General features: G+C 54.1%; 5 protein-coding genes across 14 annotated transcripts in view; 1 reads left to right on the forward strand and 4 right to left on the reverse strand.

The window, feature by feature from the left end:
* The window catches only part of OSBP2 (oxysterol binding protein 2), a 53572-nt gene extending 47651 nt beyond the window's left edge, over positions 1–5921 (reverse strand). For 3 of the 4 annotated variants that reach the window (XR_014931970.1, XM_085509521.1, XM_015878376.3), the window contains exon 1: positions 4946–5921. Coding sequence is in view for 3 of the 4 variants with exons in the window: in XM_085509521.1 (XP_085365647.1) it covers positions 4946–5418 (473 nt within the window). In the remaining variant the exon portion in view is untranslated. Of the gene's footprint in view, positions 1–109; positions 306–4945 lie in introns of all 4 variants that reach the window. The other variant, XM_015878377.3, reaches the window with a different exon arrangement.
* Positions 5922–6702: 781 nt separating this feature from the next.
* Positions 6703–12048, reverse strand: DRC10 (dynein regulatory complex subunit 10). Of its 2 annotated transcripts, XM_015878333.3 has the most exons (4): positions 10911–12048; positions 9582–9815; positions 7518–7589; positions 6703–7298 (listed from the first exon to the last, which is right to left on the reverse strand). In XM_015878333.3, the coding sequence occupies exons 1-4, from the start codon at positions 11529–11531 to the stop codon at positions 7017–7019; spliced, it is 1209 nt and encodes a 402-aa protein (XP_015733819.1). In that variant the 5' UTR covers positions 11532–12048; the 3' UTR covers positions 6703–7016. The 2 variants fall into 2 exon arrangements, with proteins under 2 accessions (XP_015733819.1, XP_032303690.1); XM_032447799.2 differs by lacking the exon at positions 7518–7589.
* A 176-nt stretch (positions 12049–12224) lies between these two features.
* Positions 12225–16387, forward strand: DUSP18 (dual specificity phosphatase 18). 4 transcript variants are annotated; one of them, XM_015878339.3, is made up of 2 exons: positions 12225–12312; positions 15723–16387. In XM_015878339.3, the coding sequence occupies exon 2, from the start codon at positions 15777–15779 to the stop codon at positions 16314–16316; it is 540 nt and encodes a 179-aa protein (XP_015733825.2). In that variant the 5' UTR covers positions 12225–12312; positions 15723–15776; the 3' UTR covers positions 16317–16387. The 4 variants fall into 4 exon arrangements, with proteins under 4 accessions (XP_015733825.2, XP_085365660.1, XP_085365659.1 ...); XM_085509534.1 differs by lacking the exon at positions 12225–12312 and adding an exon at positions 13501–13644; XM_085509533.1 differs by lacking the exon at positions 12225–12312 and adding an exon at positions 14878–14951.
* Positions 13124–15389, reverse strand: LOC146759683 (uncharacterized). 3 transcript variants are annotated; one of them, XM_085509535.1, is made up of 3 exons: positions 15150–15389; positions 14566–14671; positions 13124–13493 (listed from the first exon to the last, which is right to left on the reverse strand). In XM_085509535.1, exons 1-3 carry the CDS (start codon positions 15248–15250, stop codon positions 13269–13271), a joined length of 432 nt encoding a protein of 143 aa, XP_085365661.1. In that variant the 5' UTR covers positions 15251–15389; the 3' UTR covers positions 13124–13268. The 3 variants fall into 3 exon arrangements, with proteins under 3 accessions (XP_085365661.1, XP_085365662.1, XP_085365663.1); XM_085509536.1 differs by lacking the exon at positions 15150–15389 and adding an exon at positions 14773–14950; XM_085509537.1 differs by lacking the exon at positions 13124–13493 and adding an exon at positions 14239–14482.
* A 1365-nt stretch (positions 16388–17752) lies between the features above and the next one.
* On the reverse strand, positions 17753–21497 carry SLC35E4 (solute carrier family 35 member E4). The gene is made up of 2 exons (XM_015878334.3): positions 20414–21497; positions 17753–19526 (listed from the first exon to the last, which is right to left on the reverse strand). Exons 1-2 carry the CDS (start codon positions 21006–21008, stop codon positions 19099–19101), a joined length of 1023 nt encoding a protein of 340 aa, XP_015733820.1. The 5' UTR covers positions 21009–21497; the 3' UTR covers positions 17753–19098.
* Positions 21498–21672: the final 175 nt, after the last annotated feature.

Raw genomic sequence — 21672 nt, forward strand, 5'->3', positions numbered from 1 at the left:
CAGACCCTACAATCAGGTCAGGAGGGCCTCTAAAAAGGATTGAATGAAGTTAAGATTTGATCTTTGGTTTAATTCCTAACGAGCTGCAGGCTCAGGTGGCACCGCTCACCTGCTGCGCATCTTCTGCACATGGCAAGGCAGAAAGATGCTCATTGAAGCACATGCTCCACTCTTGCCCGTGATCCACCCGGAGACAAGAGGCACTCTGTCCTGCTGGCAGGAGCCCTGCGAGCTGCTCTGAGCCATGACCTCCGTGCTTTACACACCTCCAACAAGGGCCACCACTCTCCACAATCACAGGAGATCTGAAAAAAGAGAGGTTGTGAACAGACACGTTGGCTATGAGCAGCCCTGCTGCATCCCAGCACGTGGCTGCCTCCAGCTCACTGCCAGCACATGGCACCGTATGGCTGTGCTGAGGAAAGGGCCCTTCTCCCCTCATTAATAATGAAGCCACACTGCTGAGGCACCCACGCCAACCCCCAGACCCAAAGTAAGGAGGTCTTCTGCATACAGCAGCAATGCACAAGCAGTAGGTGTGAAGGACATCCCTTTCTGCTCCGCTCCTTATGAAGTGCTTAGCAAAAACGTTTAGCTGCTAATAACAGATTTTAGGCATCGCTGCTTCATGTTAAAGAAGGAAAGGCAACGCACCGACTCCTACAGCACCATATTTATCTTCCCATGCAGTGCAGAAACCACTCCGAGCTGCTGTGAATGCCTGCACAGAGCTCTTTATCAAGAAATACATGGGGAATTAAGACTATTTTTAGGAAATGAAGGCCCTCCTCCATAGTCACGGCGGGGACACACGTCTATTCAGTCGTGATTTCAGAGCAGGAATATCCTATCTAGGAGAGCAAGAGTTAAAAGGAAAGGCAAGGAAATAAAACAGCTCAGGAAGGTTGACAGAAACACAGCGTGACCCAAAGGAGCGTGAAGGGAAGGGCTGCTGGATGCACACAGCTGCCGTGCATGACAGCTCACTCCTGACATGCACACGTAAGCCAGACTGCACACTTACGCTGCAGAATTTCATCACAGCAACATGTAAACGCTGAGCAGCACCGACACAGCGCTGCGTGACCAGGAGCCAGGAGCCAAGGGGACGTGCTCTGCTTCCTGCTGCCAGCTCAGCTGTGCCAATGGCCCCGCTGTGCCAACGGCCCCGCCGTACCATGCCTTCAAATTGGCACTTTGAATTCTGAAGTTGATGTTTGCGGGGCCTGGAGGTTCAATGCACGCAGCCGTGTGAGTCAGCAGCGACTGACCCAGGAGCAGCAGAGCCAGCCCTGGTTGCAGCAAGCCCCGTCCGCCCGCAGTCATCAGACAAAGAGAAATGAAGCCATTAATTATTAAACAAGCTTCTCGATCAAAAGCAAACAAAGGTTGGTATAAAATGCATCCAGGGCCCTGCCAAGCTGACGGAGGAACGATTAAAATAATTGAACGGCATAATGAAGGTTTGATGGGGAATCTAACACCTCCGCCAGCCCCCATCCTCCTGCACACTCCAATGCAGGGACTTTCAAGACAACAACTCATGTTTCAGAGCGACTCCAGCACAGCCATCAGCTGTGGGTCTGAGGGCCCTGCAAGGAGCACAGGGCTCTGATGTCACCGTGCACTCAAGTCACCTACAATTACCAAAGTTACCTAGCTACAGTGTAATGAATATGCAAGCAGGACACGATATGGAAAGGTTCAGCAGTCTGACCTGCTGCAGCATGGAAACAGCCCATTAAATGAGGGCAGAGTGGTCCAGTGGTGAGTTACAGTGCACTGAAGGGAAAACAAACCAAACCAGGGAGCCCTGAGCAAACTGCCACTGCCTCCATGGAGGACGGCTGAGGACAAATACAACAATAAAAGCTGGAGCATCTGACACCAGAAATGGTCAGATGGTAACTGCTCTCCCATAGGTACCCATGCAGCTGGGCCCATAAGCATTACCCATATTCACAATCATCCCCAGGAACTAAAACCGCAGCATGAGCGATGCTGTCTGAAATCCGCCTTGAGGCCGCACTGCAGGTTGCACCTACAACCCCCAAAACCAGAGTGCACTGCTCCTCTGGCCACCTCAAAATGCAGAGCTCACTGCAGCAAAGCACTCACTTCTGCTGCAGCTTCATCCAATAAAGCACATGGGCCATTAGGCCAGATTTAAGAGCTGAGGGACTCCCTGCATGCAGAGAGAACAGAGGAACCTGGTGTGCAAACTGACAGCTCAAGCGCCGCGTTGACTTGCATCGTGTCTCTGGTTACAAAGCACCCAAGAAGGGATTCCTCAAAAACAGGAAAAAGAACAGTGATTAACAGCAGAGCACCATATGGAGAAAGCAAGCACCCTGTGAAAACAGGAGGACTGGGAACAAGCATCACAAAAACGCTGGTTAAATACAAGGAGCTCGGAGTTACCACGCAGCCACAGGGCTGGCTTGAAAACCTGCACGTTGCCATCAGCTGGAGGATGAGAAATGGCCAAGGACGTTCAGCTGTGTTTGCAGAGAGATGAGGTGCTATAAAACTGCTGTAGGGAAGCATCTCTCCCTTCACTTAGATTAAATATAAGGAAGACGTTTCAACACATAGGTACAACACTGGCAGAGGGGCCTGCAGAGGCTATGCAGTTGGAGATTACTCAAAGCTCAACAACAAAAGGTCCCAGCTGTCCCCATAGGGTGGCCCCGTGTGATGCAGGGGGTTGGGACCAGAGGCATCTTTTCCAGTTGTTCTGTGATTCTCGCCCCAGCTCTCAGCTGGAGCCAGAAAAGAACCATCTGGGTTGTGCTTATGATATTAAATACGTTAATCAAGAGTTAACTGCTGGTTAAACAGAGCTATGCAAAGAAGCCTGTTCTGGGAAGCAGCTTTTCCAGGGAAGCAAGCTGCTGTCCCCTCCCCATAGCAGGGCAGGGCAGGCAGGACAGCTAATCTGCTCCAGGCACCAGCTCGTCCCTGCAGGAGCACTGCCCAGCACTGAAAGGGGAGCTGAGGCCGCGAGCTGGCCAGGAGCCTTTTGCATCATAACTATGAGCAAATTAGACACAGCATGAAATATTTCTTTCCTTCTCCATTTGGCACAGCTTTAAGGCACCAAACCTGGAGAGGAGACAGCAGGAAACTCGAGCTAGCTGAAATAAGAGCAAGATACTGGGAGAAGGCAGCCCACATCCAGAACCTCAGTCACAAGAGCCAGCACCAACCTCTAATGAATTAATACCTACCTAAAGATACTCTCCTTGAAAACCTGTACCTGCCCGAGGTGATTAGGTTCTCCTATACACACACTCTAATTAGAGATAATGATAAATCTGCAAGTGGCAACCTGCCAGCACTGTTTGGAAAGAGAGTTTGGCTCATTAATGAGACAAGTAGCTGTGCCACTCTTGAGCACTGCTTCCCAATGCCAACATCACCTCTGGGCTGTGGACTTCCATGTTAGCCAGAATACCCCGCAACCTAAAAGAGACAGTCAAGGGCAATTAAGTAGAAGCAGCCAAGGAGCAGCCCAACCTTCCAAATGCCAGTCATTCAGAAGTAATGAGAAAGTCCTGGTCTTCCTGCAGGTGAGTCTCCTGGATGAACAGGGCCAGCAGTGCTCCAGGTGCTGTCCTGTAATTAGATCCCAGGAAGAAGGCTGATGTGCATGAAGCTCATGCAGTGTGTCCCCTGCTGCGCCCAGAGGACCAGTCCTGCCTTTTCTCAGCTGTATTTTAACCATGCAAGCACGGCCCTGTGAAACGCAGCTGCCTTTATCAGAGTCCAGCCTTTCCCTGTAGAGAAAGAAGAGCCTGAGGACCCTTGTATCCTGGACCTCAGCATCTGGAAGAGGTCAATCTGAAGACCAGGAACCCCCTCCTCCAGGGCAACAATTTTGCTGTGCAGCTCCCCATCCCTTCAGTCCTTGCTAAGCTAAGCAGTGAGCAGCAGGAACTTGAAGCAAGAAAAGCTTCAGTCTGCAGCTAAATCAATACACCCAAGGAAGCCACTTAGGCAACAGGGAACAGCGTTTTGATGGAGCTGACAAGCAGAATGAAGTTTTATCACCTTCTTCAAGCCAGTCCTGAACAAACCCAACACCCAAATGATCGAGGAGGTGCATCAGGAGAACAAAATGCAAATGGCACGGGTGCCAAAAGCCACAGAGCACAGTGAGGCACCTGCAAGGACACAATCCAACCTGCACAGCACAAAGCACCCATGGCTGCAGGGCTGGCTGTGAGTCCCTCCACATCACATTGGCACAGCTTTCTGCTGCTGCTCAACTCGCTGCCCTGGGAGCTTTCTGCAGTTCCAGCCTAAAACATATAAAACTGCCTTAAAAATAACCTTAGCTGTACAAATATCAAGCGGTTGCTGGAGAAAAGACACTTGTTTGCTCGTGACAGACCTGGCAGTGATACAAAGACAATATTCTGACAGGGTTACAAGAGGAGCACTGAGCTCCAGCAGCTGAGCCAAAGGCACAGCAATGCCTGGCTGTGTCTGAGTGTGCAAGGAAGCAGGATCAGAGGGATGGCTGGCTGCTGGGTCAGTGCAGGGCTGTCTGTAGGGAGCAGCTCTGAGTTTGGGGTTACACTGACACAGCCCAGGGTTGACCTCAAGGCTCGTGTCGGGTTTCTCGCAGGAGCCGGGTTGGTTCCATCAGCTGCCCGGAGCTGTGACCCATCACCCGCCTGCAACGCGGGGTCATGGGGAGGGTAGAGAGGGGCTGAATTAGGGATGGACACACAGCTCCGCTCTGCCCGCACACACGTTCAGCTCAGTGAGCCTCCAGACAACACCTGGCACCACTCATGGCTATAAACCTGTACGGGCTATAAACCTGTACGAAGCTCCAACCAGCCGCAGCACCAGCTCCGCTCCCACCCACTCAAATAGCACCGAGCGGCCCCAGCGCATCCCACCGCTAAGGATCAACGCAGCCCCGCTCCGGTACCTGTAGTAGCTGAGCAGCCCGTTGCTGAGCACGAACCAGCGGCGCTGGTAGCCCTTCAGGTAGTTGGTCCACTTGAAGAGCCAGCCCTTGTACGTGTCGGATCCCGGTACCGCGGCCGCTCCCCCCGCCGCCCCGCTGCCGCCGCCGCCCCGGCCCCCCGCTCCCGCCGTGTCCGCGCTCATGGCGCGGCGGCCGGAGCCCGGCAGCTCGTGGCAGGCCAAGCAAGGGACGGCGCTGAGCAGGGAGACCAGCCCGCGGGTGCTGCCGCTGCACAGCGCGGCCGCCTTCCCCATAGACCCCGCGGCGCGGCCCCGCGGCCCCGACACGCTGCGCTGCTCTGTGCCGGCACCGGGATGGGGCGGCGCCGCGCACACGTCACGGGGAGAAGGAGTTGGATATGGGGGGAGGCGGAGCGAGGCCAGAGCGCCCCCTGGCGGCGGGGCGGGAATGGAGCGCAGCCCCTCGACCCCCATTTTGCTCCCGCCGCCATTTTGCGGCCCCCTCAGCACCGGGATTGTCTCTTAGAGTCCCAGAATTGAATCACGGCACAGATTGTGTGGGAAGGAGCATCACAGCCCCACATCACCACATCAGGATGCCCAGGATGGCGTTCCCTGTGGTGTTGGACCAGGCGGCAGCAGCGAAGCACCACGTTTGCCACCACATCCCTCACCTTTGTGCCCCCTCCCTCCTAAAGGCTGGGATCTCCTTTCCCTGATCTGGCTGATCTGCTCTTATCCCACTAATCGCATCACCGCTCGCTGAGCACCTGCACGTGCACCTCCTCCAGTTGGCATGAATGAAGGTGGAGGGCTGTTAGCCATATGGAGCAGCAATGGAAGAAGTCCATTGCAAGAGAAGAATTTCTTGTGGCTGCAAAGAAGCGAAGAAACATCCTTTGATCGTGCCTGAGTAGAGAGGAGTCTCACCTGATCCTGCCTGTCACATCCTTGAGTCCAGGCCTGAGTGATTCCAGGATGCGCTTGGCAACGTGCATAGGGCTGCACACAAGATGGCAAAAAAAAAACCACTATGATTTGTATTGAGGATAATGTCACAGTGACCCCATACTTTTAAGCAAATAAACCATCCAGGAAAATCTGGCAGGGCTGCTGTGTGATCTGCACTCAGGCCTTGAATATCTCCAGGGACTCTCGTCCTTAGCAAAACGGTCCCTTCTCTGCCTCGGTTTGCATAGAATCCATTTGCTATAGATATCCATTTATGAACAGAGGCAGAGAGGGAGCAAAGGGCTGGTGGCTGTTGGGGATTTGCAGCCAGCATCACTGCACTGTCCTGGGAAAAGAAATGAAGAAACTCCAAAGTCGGGGAATACAGAAATGTCAGCTGGAACCTGGATCCAAATGCTGGTAGTTCTGGGACTTGTTAAATGCAAAGGAGTGGAAGTGTCATACTGGTAACATTAACAGCCAGAATGAAACTCTGTAAGACACAGCACTCAGTGTAAGTGTATCCATGACCAGTTTCAGCTCAAAGGGGCAGAGAAGTGAAGAACTCTGAAGTTGCTACACGGCTACTTAAATGCATTTGACTCATACTTCTGTGAAAGGGAAAAGCTACAGTGTGCTCACAGGGCATTGAACACTTGGAGGATCCAGGGAGAAGCATTAAGTCTTAAATCTGACACTGGCGTGTCAGTTCTTTTGTGGATCAGTGGTGATCCTGCAGCTTCCTCCTGTGGAAAGGGAAACATCCTCTCAAATGCACACAAGGAGAAACCAAGCCAGACAAAGAGCTTCATCCTACCCCCAGGAATGATTTTATTCCCATCTTCAGTAACAACAGAATTGGAGAGAAAGTAGAGTTGGGTAGACCTAGTCCAGTCCCTTCACCAGGAGACCTCCTCCATCTTTTAGAGCTAGCAAAGCTAAACCTAAAACAGCAAGCCTTATCTTCATGCCAACACTCTATTTAACTATGAGAGGCAGCTCCAGCCCTGGACTGTTTGGGCCTTAATGCAAATGCTATCTCAACCCTAATGCTTTTATCTGGAAGTGCTCTGTCTCAAAGGAGTCAGTGACTTTGACAGGAGAGTAAATAGATGTTGTGATTATTTCTTTCCCTTCTTGCCTTTGCCCTTGCCCTTGCCCTTCTTCTTTTTTGGCTTGAAGGTACACCGGATCACGTAGCCTCTCCAGAAGGCCTGGATGAGGGTGGCAGCGCGGGTCATGACAGCCAATTTCTCCAAAGCTTGCTTCTTCTTCTCCTCATTTAACCTGCGCTCCTCCTCAATCTGGGTATACTCCGGGAGAAGCACAGCATGTTTCTCCATCAGCAGGGACAGCTCAGCCTTTTCTTTGGTGTAGGCAGCATGAACCTCCTCAAACTCAGCCTGCCAAGACAACAGATAAATACCAGCTACAGCAATACTGAGGGCAACCAGCAGCTTCTCTCTATACAACCCTAGGTAAGGATTCTTTTACCCTTACATCTGGATGGAGAACTGCCCCTCACATCTATGGCCTCCTGTGTGAGAGCCAAATGTCCATTTGATAGGGATGCACCTGAACATGTCAGCTCATGGGAGAGCAAAATGCTTTAGAGAGGATACCTGTTTTTCTGCCATGTCTGTGTCATATACCTCGACCCAGTTCAGAATTTCCGCCTCCATTCTGCCTTTTCTCTGAAACAAAACAAGGTAGGTTACTTGCTGGCACTTGAAGCTTGGTGATACAAAGCTAGGAGGGGTGGCTGACATACCAGAAGGCCACGCAGCCTTCAGCCAAACTTGGACAGGCTGAGAGCTGGGCAGACTGGAACCCAATGAGGTTCAACAGGGGAAAGTGCAGAATCCTACACCCAGGGAGGAATATCAGGGTGCACATCAGTACAGGTTAAGGGCTGAGCTGCTGCAAAAGAACTCTGCAGAGAAGGACCTGAGAGTCCTGGTGGACAGCAGGGTGACCATGAGCCAGCAGTGTGCCCTGGGGGCCAAGAAGGCCAATGGTATCTCAGAGTACATTACAAAGAATGTAGCCATCAGGTCAAGGAAGGTTCTCCTCCCTCTGCTCTGCCCTGGGGAGGCCACATCTGGAGCAATGTGTGCAGTTCTGGGCTCACCACTTCAAGGCAGACATGGAGCTGCTGGAGAGAGTCCAGCAGAGGGACACAAAAAAAATGATGGGCAGCACAAAGCGCTGCTTTCCCTGATGTGGAAAGGCTGAGAGCCCTAGAGAAGGCTGAGAGGGGTCTTACCAATGCCTATATATATTTAAGGGGATCAAAAGGATCAAAAGTCAAGAGGATGGGGCCAGGGCTCTTTTTGGTGGTGCCCAGTGACAGGACAAGGGGCAGTGGGTACAAACTGGAACATAGGAAGTTCCACCTGAACACAAGGAAAAACTTCATGACTTTGAGAGTGACAAAGCACTGGAACAAACTTCCCAGAGGTGACAGAATCTCCTCAGGAGATACTCAAATCCCACCTGGATGTTTTCCTCTGCAACCTGCTGCAGGGAACCTGCTTTAACAGTGGGGTTGGACTAGATGATCTCTAGAGGTCCCTTCCAATCCCTATGATTCTGTGATTCTGTGTAAAATCCTGAGTTAGGAAACAGCATCATAGCTTTGAGCTCTAGCATCATCATATTTGAGTAGAACATCTCCTCCTTGTGGCAAGCTTGCTTCAGCTGACCTATATTTTGCTCCTGATTTGGGGATTCTCATGGAACAGGCCTCCGCTGCCTGAGGCCAAAAGCACCTTATTTGTTCACTAGTACAGAGCTGGATGAGGGCTGAGGATTGAAAGACATCAGAAAGGCATGTTATGTGGTAGGAAATGAAAACATCTCATGGAATGAGGCAAGTAATCAACAAACTGGGGCAACCACCCTAGAACTGAAGTAACAGAGAAATGGTAAACATGAAAGCCCTACAAATATGGAGCCTCTTAAGAGGTATTTCTAGGTGTAAGACAGTCTAGCAGCAGTCTAACCTAACAAGGTCCCTCCTGTAAATACAGCTATTTGTACTCTGTGAGAGAAAGATCAGCCAGAGCCCACCACAAGCCACATGATTTCCTGTATGACACTGGCCCACAGACTTCCAAGCCATCATAGGTCAGACAAGGCATTTCCCGTCTCTTGGCATGACAAAGACGATATTAGGCCACCCAGGGGTACAGCACATGCTAAGGAAAGGGAAAGGGGATCTCTGTGGCCAGTAAATCTCTCTGCATGAGCTGAGCAGCTCCTCACAATGATCACTGCAGCAGCCTGGCTGCCTCAGGAAAGAAAAAAAAATAGAAGAAAAAGAAAAAAGGCTGATAAAGCCACAGCATTAAAGGAGGTGCAGTTGGATGGCTCTAACTTGCATTTGATGCTTTGTCACCTGCCCAGCCTCTGCACTTTGGCTAGAGCACAACCTCCCTGTCGTGCAGCATCACAGCACTGTTTGAGGAACTTCCAGAGCTAGGTCAGGGAACAAGAGGAGGAACTGTGAGCAGGCGACTTCCCCAGCAGCACTGCAGGCTTCCTTTCTGCTGAAATCAGCAGAGCACGAGGACAGCACAGGTATATTCTGACAAACAGCGTGTGCATCCTGCCAGGAAATGGTAGGAACAAAATAGACACTTGCAGCCACACCAAGCAGCTCTACAACAGTTCTGACCATTTACCTTCCTGAGAGCCAGCTCTGATACTCGATGCTCCAGGATCAGCTTATTGAGCTGTTCCTCCAGCTGCTGAATGTCCTGCTGTAGCCTGGCACACTTAGCCTGGGAAGCTCGCAGCTCCTCTTTCTGCTGTTTTTCACCTTCCAACTTGATCTGCAGGAGGTTGTCCTTGCTGCATTCATCTACAGTTTCCATGCTGTTCTTGAGATCTTTGATCATATTGTCCTTGTTCTGGATCTAGACACAGAAAACCAGAAGGAAATGTCAATAGGGTGTGCAGGTGAAGCATAAAGTGGTCAGGAGGAAAAAGACACAGTCGCAAAGGTGGAGGTGATCTAAGAACAGGGACCTGGCACGACCAGATGAGGGAACAGAGTCAGATTTATGCAAGGTGCTTGAACCTGAGAATAAAGCCATAGAATGACCAGGCTGTACTGAGACTCACTGACACTGCAGGGTAAAGAAGCCGGCCTTGTCTCAAGAGGAGCCAAGATCATCCCTTTGGCTTCAGGTGAGGCTTGGATTGACTGCCTGGAGGACACAGCTCAGAGGGGCTGCCAGCAAGAGAGATCCTCAGCTGGGGGCAGTGAAACACACTTGTTATGCACTGGTAAGAAAGTGAACGTAAAAATCTCATGTGTCTCAATTCACAGACCTCATCTCCATCAGAACCATTCGGTGCAATGAGCACGAGACAAAACCTTCCCCTCTGAGCCCTCCTGCAGAAAGAAGACAAGCACACACATAAAACAAGGGATGGCTTGTCAGGAATCCAGGACTTGAATTCTGGCTCAGCTCATGGACTCACAAAAAGAACCTGGGAAATGCCCATTAGCTAATCCATCCAGCTGCCTTCACTGGAAAAGAAATGGTGTCATCACACATTCATTATAGATCTCCAAGGTAGCCAGTATTGGAGTTGGAAGTCTCACAAATGTTAGTTTTAAGAGCGAAGGTAGAGCTGGCATGAAAAACTGATTTTAATCAGAACAATCTCTCCCTGGAATGACTGTTCATCATGTCAGCAGCAGTGAATGGAGCCTCTCCCTGGCAGCTGGCACGGCAGCCCTGCTAAAATACTACTGCAGTCATTTGTGCCTGTCCTGCAGCTCCTTTTTAAGCTCAATAACTTGCTCCATTGAAGTTGGCTGGTGAGAACAGGTTCAAAACATGCCAAGTTTCAACACGAAGCATTCAAGAAACATTTCCAAATTCTATTTAGAATCCGATTTTGAAATCATTTCTGGAATCTCCCCTTTAGGACCTGTCAGAAAGGGCTTGTTTTTCAGCTTTTGCTTCAGCGACCCTTTGTCACCAAGCATTCTCATATACCTCCTCATCTCGGGTCCTGATTGCTGCTGCCAGTTCTGCCTGCAAAGCTGTGATGGTTTCAGTGTTCTTGTTGATCCGGAGGGAGACGTCTTCCACCAGCTGAACTGTTTCTTCCTCTTCCTTGGGACTAATCAGGAGTCGCTCAAGCATAAAATTCCTGAACTCCCTGAAGGCTTTGATAAATGCTTCAGTTGCTGGCTCTCTTGCCCAGACTTCATATTTCAGAGCCTTACAAAGTGAAGGGACGGCCAAGAAGAGCCTGAGGATATTCCTAACAGAACATTTCAGTTGTTGTTCCAGCAAATGGAGAGCAACCCTTTGCTCCTCCTGTTTTGAGATGTCCCCTTCTTCAGCAGCAACAAGCAGCAGCTCCATTTGGTCTGAAAGCTTCTTGTACTCCATCAGGCTGGTTGTGATCTCAGGTCCCAGCAGGTCAGCAAACCTGTCCAGAGAGCCGATAATAAGTGGGATCAAGGAGCTCAGCTCCAACTTGGCGATGGTCTCATCCAAGACAGATAGGATTCTCTCTGTCTCAAAGCAATTAGGTTTCAACCGGCGTGGATCTAAGCCCTTCATGGAGTCCACTGTGGTCATCGCCTTCTCTGCAGCCTCTGTTCCCATTATCAGGATCTTGTTTCTTTCCTTCGTGTCCTGCACTGATACTCAGAGCACAGCTGGGCTCCCTGCTGCCACACTTAAACACTTAGGAGTGAATTGTTTTCACGTCTAGAAGGGACACAGCATCTCCTACACGGGGCAAGGCCCACAGTGAGAGACCACTGTTGCTTCTGCTGCAAAATCCTCTTTAGTTTTGATCTCTAAAAGGAAAATGTGAGGAGAATATGAGAGAAACAGCGTCCTTAGGGTGCTGGGGGGGGTGTCATATCACATGCTGTCAAGCACCCAGGGCCATGAGCACCCCTGTGGGGAGGGGGGACATGAGGGGCTCCTGGCCTTGAAGCCGGTGCGGTGAGAGCTCCCAGCTCCTAAGCAGCAGCTGTGGCAGATCAGGCTGTATCTCTGCAGTGCTCCAAGGCTGTGGTTGGGGGCTCGCAGCGCCGTGCGGCCTCCAGCCGAAGGAAGGCCGCTATGGAGCCGGACCGTGCTGCCACCGGAGTCCCCCTGTTGCTAGGATTCCGCTTGTTGCGGGCTCTTTCCCGACACACATCACGACTCGAACCACTCAGCGCCTTCGCTGTCTTGACGGGCAGCGCTATTACTCAATAGAAAACGAGGAGAGGCCTTGACGTAGCTGTGTGGCCATCTTAGGGGCGGTGGCACTCGGAGTGCCATAGAAAGCAAAGGGTGCCCCGGGTCCTTGTGTCCCTGCAGCCTGTTTGGTGAAGGAAGGGATTAATTGTACACACAGCTCCGGCCAGATGCTGTCTGCTCGCTGTTACAGGTGGGAGCTGGGTCCTGGGCTGGGTGTCAATGCTGGCTGATGTTGGAATGTATCCTGCCCTTGGCTCCAGCCTCAGCCACCAGCACCCTCTGCTGTTGGATGCAGGCAGCAGAACTGCATGGAGGTGTCAGGGCATTGAGATCAGAGCATGTGATTTTGATCAGCGTCTCCCAGGCTCTGATGAGCAGAAACCCTTGCAGCAAACTCTGCACAACCAGGTCTGGGAATCAGCCAGACCCAGCGTGCCAAAGGATGCAACACAAGCACTATTTGATCACACATGTGTCTAGATCAAACTCAGAAGCTCACAAAATGACAATTTCTCCCAGTGTTTTCCAACAAGGAAGACCCAGTGCAAGCCACCCCAGTCTAACAACCTCCAGGCTCCTCCAAAGCTGTGCTGCATTACTTGCTTGTTGCCACTTCCTTGTTTTTCAGCACACTTCTTAGATCCACTCCATCCAGTTGATGTAGGCAAACACCAGCCCATCTCCAATGCCAGCATGAAAGAAGCAATTTACTGTCTGTCCTGTGTGTGCCTTAAGTTACCAATCCTTTTCCCAGTGAAGGATCCATTTACACCCTCGGACTCTCTGATCCAAGCAGCCATGACACACGTTTTGCATCCTTTCCAAAAAGGAAAGACACAAGCCCCAAAATATCTTCTATTGGCTTTACATTACTTTTCTATTGCCTCAGAGGAAAGCAATCCTTTGGAAGGGTTTTTTTCCCCTTTACACCTGCGCTGCTACCCAGACAGTGCCCCCACACCACATCAGCTTCATGTATATAAAAGGAGGAACACCCGACAGCAAGGGACGGTGTTGTTTATTGTTATAGCAGGCTGGCTTTCAGGAAGGATGAGCTGAAAATCCAAGCACGTAGATGGAAAACGCAGCTTTCAGTGCAGCACAGCCTGCAGGAGGAGCTCTCTAGATGTTCTTCCCAATCCCTTCTCACTCAGCAGCGTTGTGCTGAGTCCCTGTGCTCGCAGCCTGGCCGGCAGCAGCAGGGGCAGACGACTTTCCACCTCTGCGGCTGATCACCTCCAGGGATTTCTCAAACCTTTCGGCTGCTTTCTTAAACCGTTCTATTTTTATCTCTTGTTCTTGCACAAATTGCTGCATCAGCTTTTGGTGGTGACGTTCAATCTTCTTCTTGTCCTCTTCCATGTGCTTTATCTTTAAGAAAGCAAATGTAAGACCTTATACCTGCTATCCTAACTTCAAGATAAAGATCTCTGAAGTGATGCTTGTCTCTGTGAAAGAAGGCGCCCTGCCAGGTCCCTCCCTGCCATGAAGGCAACCTCAAAGCAAAGAAGCTTCAAAATCTGTAAGTATCACTCAGCCAAACACTGAAACCATAGAATCATAGGGTGATTATGGTCGAAAACGACCTCCAAGATCACCAAGTCCAATGCCAACCCACCATGCTTGCTAACCGTGTCCTTCGTTGCCTCATTTCCACTGTGGGAGCAGCCTGAGTACCAAAGCAGCACTGGTTTTGCTGATTAAACTCGTGCTGATTCACTCTCAGCTGCCCCAGCTCCTTGAAACCCACAACACTTTGTGTTCTGCTGTGCACAAAGCACACAGGTGACCATCAGCTCTGGTTCAGGAATGAGGGAATGGTGAAGATATCTCAGCCCCTTCCTTTGAGGCTGCAGAAGGGGACTCCTCTACACACCAGTGTCCAGCTGTGCCTGATGACACCCTCAATCATAACTGCAGACTCCACCTGGCATCCCTGCTTCCTGCAGGAGAGGGCGTCTCACCTGCCGTGGCTCACACTCATTACTGCAGTGCTAAATATGCTAGGCCCTAAAGGGGCAATCGAGATGAGATGTTGCAAAACCTTTGGCTCATTCCCATTCCTGGGAGGACAGGTGTCAACGTGTTGCCCATGTCTCATCACAGGGCTATTTTAGGAATGACAACTAAGGGCAGATTAGGTCTGACCACTCCAGCATTTGTTTCCTTCTCTGCTGTGTAGAGCCCCAAAGCAGAGTAAAGTCCCTGACATCTGCATTTGGACCTGGCAGGCTGAAGGTTTAAGGACTGAAGCGATGATTTCAGGCTTCTGAGGAACTGGAAGCAAAGAGTTTGCACAAGACATTCTTCAGCCTCTCATCATCTATAGCTCTTGCTGCCAAGGAATGAGGAACCACCTCCTTTTTTCCAAAACACAGCAGAGAGTGGAGCAAACCCTCCCCTATGCTGGCAGGATGGCAGCCCAGGGGAGGGAGGTTATCACCTTCTTCTCCAGGAGCATCAGGGTATTCTGGCTGGAGCGGCTGGATGATTGGGACAGGGAGTTGTTGAGTTCACGGTCACCCAGCCTGATGTCCAAGTCCACACAGCTGCATTGAGCAACAGGAGATCATGTCACACAGAGTGGGGTGTGAGCAATGCCTCTTTTGGGGTGCATGGGGACCTGGCGTGGCTGTATAAGGGGTCCCACCATCTCTGATGTGGTGTGAGGGTTCTCATGGATCCCAACCAGTGGGAGGGGTCCCACCATCCACATAATGATGTGAAGGGTTCCACTATCCCCATGCTGGTGTGAGGGGTTCCAGAGCCTCAGATCAGCATGTTCCAAGCCCCCAGACTATATGAGGAGATCCCACCACCTCTAGAACAGTATGAGGCAGTCCCCCCATCCCCATATTGGTGTGAAGGGTCCCACCAATCCCAACCAGTGTGAAGGGGTCCCACCAATCCCACAATGGCATGAAAGAGCCCCACAGCCCCCAACAGTTTTGAGGGGGTCCCACAGCCCCATACTAGTGTGAGGAGTCCTATCACCCCCCAGGTATGAGGGGTCTCTCAGCCCCTCACCAGGCTTTGGTGGGATCCCTACTCTCGGGCGGTGGGAAGAAGGTGACACGGGGCCTCACACCGCCCGGCTCCTCCATGGCCCCACGCCCCCCATTGTGCATGCAGCGCTACCATGGAAATCAGTGGAGTGGGGGAATACGGCCCAGCCACTGCAGTGTGGGGCTGGCAGGTGACAGAGAACACAGGACATTGGAGACAGGGCTGGCCATGCCCCGGCTCAGGCTAGTCCTGCTCCGTGTACTCACGGTAGTGTTCCCACTGTGAGCCATATTAGGGGTTAGGCTCAAAAATTAGGCAAAACCTCATTAATGGTGGCAGTGAGAAGCATCCATGGGGGTTGGTCATGCCTAAGGGTGAGGGCAGGAACTGTCCATGATGGAACAGGCTGCCCAGAGAAGTTGTGGATGCTTCATTCCTGGAGGCATTCAAGGCCAGGTTGGATGGCGTAATCTAGAAGCTGGTAACCAGCCCATTGCAGGGGGGTTGCATCTAGATGATCTTCAAGGTCCCCTTCAGCCCACGCTCTGTGTGTGACCTTCTTTATACTTACACTCAATGCTGTTTGTTTTCTAGGGAAGAAGGAGGAACAGCAGCAGCCACCGCTGTTGCAGGACGAAGGCACGGGCTATGACAGCCTCACTGCACCTCCACAGGCACAGGCTGTCCCGCATCACCCCCTGCCTCTTCCTCAGCGATGGCGTGGCTGCAGGCAACGCTCAGCTCCTGATTGCCAACCGCATCACCACCGTTATCAACGTCTCCCATGAGCTGGCCAACATGCTGCACCCCGGCATTGAGTACTTCCGCGTCCCGGTGGCTGACACCCCCTCTGCCCGCATCTCCGCCTGTTTCAACTCTGTTGCCGACTTGATCCGCAATGTGGGTGAACGCGGGGGCCGCACGCTGCTGCACTGTGCAGCCGGGGTGAGCCGCTCAGCCACCGTCTGCATAGCCTACCTGATGAAGCACCACGCCATGTCACTGGTCAGCGCCCACGACTGGGTCCGGTCGTGCCGGCCCATCATCCGACCCAACAACGGCTTCTGGCGGCAGCTCATCCACTACGAGTATTTGCTGTTCGGCATCAACACCGTCCACATGGTCCATTCGCCCTTTGGGATGATACCTGATATTTATGAAAGGGAATCGAGGATGGTGATGTACTGAGTATGGCCCAGCTGGGGAAGCAGAAGGAGGAGCTGCAGCAGAGCTCTGAAATAAACTCTCGTTGTTTGACAGCGGTTGGAGTCTTTGCAGCTGCAGGTGGAGGGACTGGGCTGTGAGCAGAGGCTGGGGGCATGCTGTTAGTAAGGCCAGACAGCACTGTTCATGCCATGGTGGTCTCATCAGCAATGCTGAAGCCTCTCATTACATGCTGGTGTTGTTTCATTTCAGCACAAACTGCTTATAAAACAGGGCAGAATCTATCTGTGACTCAGGGTGTTTAGAACAGCACCAAGGTTTGTTTTCCCTTACTGGGATATGACTCTGGGTCCTGACACAGCAGAGCAAAGTCTGTTCTTTTGCTGCAGCTGGGAGAGGCCAGGAAGAGCACAGGCTGCCCTGCTGGGAGAGACATCCTGCTCCTTGCTGCCTGACCTCTCTTCCTCCCCTGCTGGATTCCTTTAGCCTGGATGCAGCAGTGCATCCCCTGCTTCAGGAGCATCACCTGGCATGTGACAGAGGGACAGCATTTACTCAGCCAGACTTGGTCCTTGCTGCCTCCCATCTGTACAGCACAGCCTTACCCTGGGGCAGCAGCTAATCCCTGTACAGAACATTTCAATAGTGCACCATTAGGAGGGGCTGGAAGAGATGGTAAAGTCCCCACACTGGAGACACAAGAGCCTTGGGGGTGTCAGAGGGCTGGGGGCATGGCAGCTCACTGCCTTCTGCAGGGATGGAGCCGGGAGCTGCCCCATGCTTGCGGCCCTTTGGGACGCCCCAGCATCAGGAATGGCACTGGGCTGAGGTCATGGCCTGAAATGCTCAGAGAGGGGACAACCACCAGCACTACAACGTGTTAAAAAGAGGGCAAACCAGGCAAAGTCATGGTGCAGTGGGATCCTGGCCCAAGTCCTGCTCCTCCAGCCCATGGCAGGGGACAGTGTGGGTGCCAGGCTGTGCTGGGGGCTTTTCCTGGTGTCTGCAGCGTGCTTTGCCCTTCAGAAGGAAACCCAAAACGCCATCTCGTCCTTCCTGCTATGGAAAAGCCTCTGAAATCTGAGCCCTAAAAACAAACAGGCAGAGGGACAGGCACAGCTTGCAGCTGCCGAGCCCTTGGCAAGGGCACAAGCTGGTTCTGATAGCTCAGTGCCCTTTGGGCTCTCTGTAGGATGGGCACCACTCCAGCCCTGGGTGCCCTGGGGAAGCTGGCACCAGTGGCAGTGGCGCTGTGGCACCGTGGTGGCCTTGCTGGGAAGGTGCTTTTCCAAGGGTGTTACTGCAAACAGCCTCAGGACTCACCATCCCAACGGGTGGAAGAAGGACAGCATTGAGGCTGGAGGCACATGCGAGGTGGCTCAGGCTGAAATCCCTTGTCACAGCCCCAACTGGGAGTGAGGGTTCAGCCGGTCTGGGTGCGAGGTCATGGCAGCCAAGGATGGAGTATGACAAAAATAGAGCTTTATTTCAGAGCTGTCCCGGTGCCACTGTACCTGCTGGGGAGCACACACGGGTGTGCATCCATGTCCAACATGCCATCACCAGCAGCAGCACGGTGACACACGGTGACAGCAGCATTGTAATGGCACACAGCACCCCAAGGCTCCAACGCCCTCTGTCCCATGGGGGAACAAGCTGTGCACACACCTCCCACACATGCACCAGGCTCACTCCATCCCGCAGAGCTCAATAGTGATATGCACATGTGCACACACACACACACACCATGCTCTTGCACACACCAAATCTGTGCACACATGGAGCCTGTGTGCAGCTGCATGTGCATGCACCCCCACCTGTAAGGATCTGCACACACACTTGTGCACACACTGACAGGCTCCTGCTCTCATGCATGAAACTGTGCATGGAGCACCACTGGCACACACAGTCTGTGCACACCAGCACACATCTGCACACATACTCCACACAGACTGCCCAGCAGCACGTGCCCACATGTATGAGACCGACTTGCACACCTGGAACCTTCACACACCAACACTCACACGCTCTTTGCACACACTGCCATGTGCAGAGATACACTCACACCTGCAGAGCCTGTGCACACCAGCACACATGTACCCCACACACAGAGCTGTGCACACAAACAGTTGCACATCCAGAACATGCACATACCGACACACGTGCACCAGCACACGCATGTGCACGTGGCCAACATATGTGCATGCACAGTGTGCACACCAAACATGCATGTGCATACATTGCTATGCACACCAGCACCCACACGAGGACACAGAGCTGTGCACACCAGCATACTTGTGGGCATATTATGCCACACACCCCAGCACACGTGCACAGAGGGGCTGTGCACACCAACACACACGTGTGCACATTGCCACACACACCAGCACACGTGTATGCAGTGCCATGCACAGCAGCACACACATGCTCATGGCCTCACACACCAGCACTCACACATGGACACACTGCCCTGCACACCTGCACACGCACACAGTGCTGTGCACCCCAGCACGTATGTATGCACACTGTGCCATGCACAGCAGTGCAAATCAACCCAGTTTTGTGCACACAGTGCCAAGGACACACATGCACCCCAGCACACGTGTGCCACGCACACTGGTGCATGCAGAGCTCTGCACATCAGCGCAGTTCTGTGCTCTCGGTGCCAAGCACACCAGCACTCATATGTGCAAACACAGCCTTGCACACCAGCTCACACAGAGCTGTGCACACTCCCGTGATGCACAGTGCCACGCTCAGCAGCACACCCAGACGTGCCACACTCGAGTCCCAGCGCCTCCACCCCCTACTGGTGCCGTGAGGATCGGTGCCGCATCCACAGCGCCCAGCGCCGGGCAATCAGCTGTGGCTGCTGGTACATGAACATCCCGGCCAGTGTCAGCGCGATGCCCAGGTAGCTGAGCGCACTCAGGCTGCTGCCGAAGAGCAGACGGGAGAGCAGGAGGTTGCCCACCACCGTGATGTTGCCCAGGAGGTGGATGGTGAGGGCGGACGTGAGGGACAGGACACAGAAGCTGGCCAGGTTGTAGAGGACGGAGCCCAGGCAGCTGAGCAGCACGCAGCCCCACAACGAGCCGTCGTAGCGCAGCACGCCCTGCCACGCCGGGGCCACCTCCAGCGCCACGGCTGCACCGAAGAGCAGGCAGAAGCTGGGCAGGGCGGTGAGGCACAGCAGGGACACGGCGTCCAGGCGGCCCTCCTGCAGCAGCAGGCCTGGGGGGGGGAAAGGGGACAGTTAGACAGAGCCCCTGCTGGGGTACAACAACACAAAGAGCACTAGGAGAGGGGGGTGCCCTCAGCCCAACCCGGCATCGCGTGGCACTGGGGGTGAGTGAGTCCCGGGGTGGCAGGTGCTCAGCTCTCATCTCAACCACAGTGCCCACAATGGGGCCGGAGTGACACATCAGTACCCAGGCTATTCCACCCTGTCTCCATCCCCATCCTAATCCCAAAGTCATCCCACCTCCATCCTCGCCCCTATTCCCCTCCCAAACCCCATCTCATCTCCACCCCTATGCCCTGTGAGTCACGGGCTGTGGCCAGAGCAGTGATGCCCATGTGAGTCATGGGTGGAGGAAATGCTCCCAACCCTCCAAAAAAACAGTGTGGTCAGGGTGCTCCTCCCCAACGCCTGCCAAGGACATCGTGGCCCGGGTGGCTCTGCTGCTCTGGCCATGGCCAGGGGCCCTGAGTGGGGACAGTGCGGCTCCACATGGAGACATGCAGGGGATGGGGATAAGGGGATGGGGGTTGGGATTGGGATGGAAGAGGGATGGAGTAGAGATGGGACTAGGAGAGAGCACAGACCTGAAGGCAAGGGAACAAGGCAGCACCGAGGTGACAGCAGGGACAGGGGTGACACTGGGGAAGGGGCAGAACAGGACATGGGGTGGGTAGGGGTGCTACTGGGGCCAAGGGGTGACAGCAGGACTATGAGGTGCTACTGGGACAGGGATGTCCCCAAAGCTAGAGGGAGCAGCGGTGACACCAAGAGTGTCCCCGGGGCCCAGAGCACCACGATGGTTGTGGTGCCACGAGTGTCGGCACATCCCTATTGCAGCATCCCCAGGACACCCCGAGGGCAGCCAGGCGGCACTTACTCTGCTGCAGCGACTTGAGGGCACGCAGGACGGTGGCAGCCAGGAGGACGCAGCCCCCGGGCTGGTGGAAGCGGACCCCCCCGGCGATGCTGCACGCAGCCCCGGCGCACACGGGCCCCATGGCCGCGTATTGCAGCGGGTGGTGCCGGCGGCCCCGCAGCAGCGCCGACAGCAGCAGGGTGGCCAGCGGGGCCGTAGCGTGCACGGCCTGAGCTGCGTCCAGCGGCACCAGGCTCAGCCCCAGGTTACCCAGAGCCACGCTGCCGCAGAAGGTGAGGCTCAGCAGGTAGATCCGTGCCCGGGGCCGGACGGCAGGTGGAGGTCCTCGCACCCAGCCCAGCGGGTAACCCAGCGCCACGGCCGCCAGCATGTGCAAGGAGGAGAGCAGCAGCGGGTAGCGGAATCCGTGGGAGGCGAAAATCCATTTGTTGAGGCCGGCCAGAGCGGTGCCGGTGCCCAGCCACGCCGCCACGGTGAGCACCAGCCGCAGCGGTGGTCGTTCCCCCGGCTGCCCCGGGTCGGTTCTGCGGGGTAGGAGGGTCCCAGCGGCGGCCATCATCGCTGCTTCATCGCCACCGGGACACCGCGGGCACATGGCCGGTGCGGGCGAGCGGTGGGTTCAGCCGTGGGGTGCCATGTGCGAGCAGCGCCGGTGCGGAGGAGCGAAGTTTGATGGCGTGGAGCGAAGGCGGGCGGGTCCCTCCCCGGCAGCCGGAGCAGCCGGAGCACGTCACCGCGGTGCGGGCAGGAGAGCGGCGGTGCGGGACAGCGGAGCGGCCGGGATGGAAACAGCGCGGAGAGATGGGAGGAGGCCGCGCATCCCCGCCAGAACCGGGGGAGCGGGGACGGGCTCACGGTGACGGAGCGGCTGCGTCAGTGTCCCCGGGTGACTCATGGGCGGGCGCCGTGGCTCGCAGGCCGGGCGCTGCCATCAGACCCCGCCCCGTGCAGCGCTCGCTGCCAGCTGCGCACCCAGCGCAGGCTTTGTTTGGGTGGACTCCGTACACATTTGGGACTGAAGCGTCCCAGCGCTGTCATAGAATGGTCCCCCACCGATGCCATCACCCTCAGCTCCCGGGGTGGGGGCAGACAGTTGTACCCCGAGCTGCTGAAATCCCCGTGACGCCCCCCGTGGTGGTGGCCCTGCCTGGAGAACGAGCAGCCCCAGTGGGTTGTGCATTCGTTCTAGGGGGGCACTGAGCACACCACAACCCGGCGGCTTTCAGCCATCCGAGCAGCGATGAAAACAAGGACCCCCG

The sequence above is a fragment of the Coturnix japonica genome, chromosome 9, assembly GCF_054131305.1.
Source record: "Coturnix japonica strain WE chromosome 9, WE-NBRP24, whole genome shotgun sequence".
Lineage (NCBI taxonomy): Eukaryota > Metazoa > Chordata > Aves > Galliformes > Phasianidae > Coturnix > Coturnix japonica.

Excerpts from the sequence above, each read along its gene's own strand:
- LOC146759683 (XM_085509535.1), bottom strand. The coding sequence starts at position 15,250 with ATGCACAATGGGGGGCGTGGGGCCATGGAGGAGCCGGGCGGTGTGAGG. Across the intron at positions 14,672-15,149 it reads AGGGATCCCACCAAAGCCTG|CTGTGTGGACTTGGACATCA; the intron begins GTGAGGGGCTGA and ends TGCTCAATGCAG. Across the intron at positions 13,494-14,565 it reads TGATGCTCCTGGAGAAGAAG|ATAAAGCACATGGAAGAGGA; the intron begins GTGATAACCTCC and ends GCTTTCTTAAAG.
- DRC10 (XM_015878333.3), bottom strand. The coding sequence starts at position 11,531 with ATGGGAACAGAGGCTGCAGAGAAGGCGATGACCACAGTGGACTCCATG. Across the intron at positions 9,816-10,910 it reads TCAGGACCCGAGATGAGGAG|ATCCAGAACAAGGACAATAT; the intron begins GTATATGAGAAT and ends TTCTGTGTCTAG. Across the intron at positions 7,299-7,517 it reads CAGACATGGCAGAAAAACAG|GCTGAGTTTGAGGAGGTTCA; the intron begins GTATCCTCTCTA and ends TTGTCTTGGCAG.
- DUSP18 (XM_085509532.1), top strand. The coding sequence starts at position 15,357 with ATGCCCCGGCTCAGGCTAGTCCTGCTCCGTGTACTCACG. Across the intron at positions 15,396-15,722 it reads TCCTGCTCCGTGTACTCACG|GGAAGAAGGAGGAACAGCAG; the intron begins GTAGTGTTCCCA and ends TTTGTTTTCTAG.
- SLC35E4 (XM_015878334.3), bottom strand. The coding sequence starts at position 21,008 with ATGTGCCCGCGGTGTCCCGGTGGCGATGAAGCAGCGATGATGGCCGCC. Across the intron at positions 19,527-20,413 it reads CCTCAAGTCGCTGCAGCAGA|GCCTGCTGCTGCAGGAGGGC; the intron begins GTAAGTGCCGCC and ends TCCCCCCCCCAG.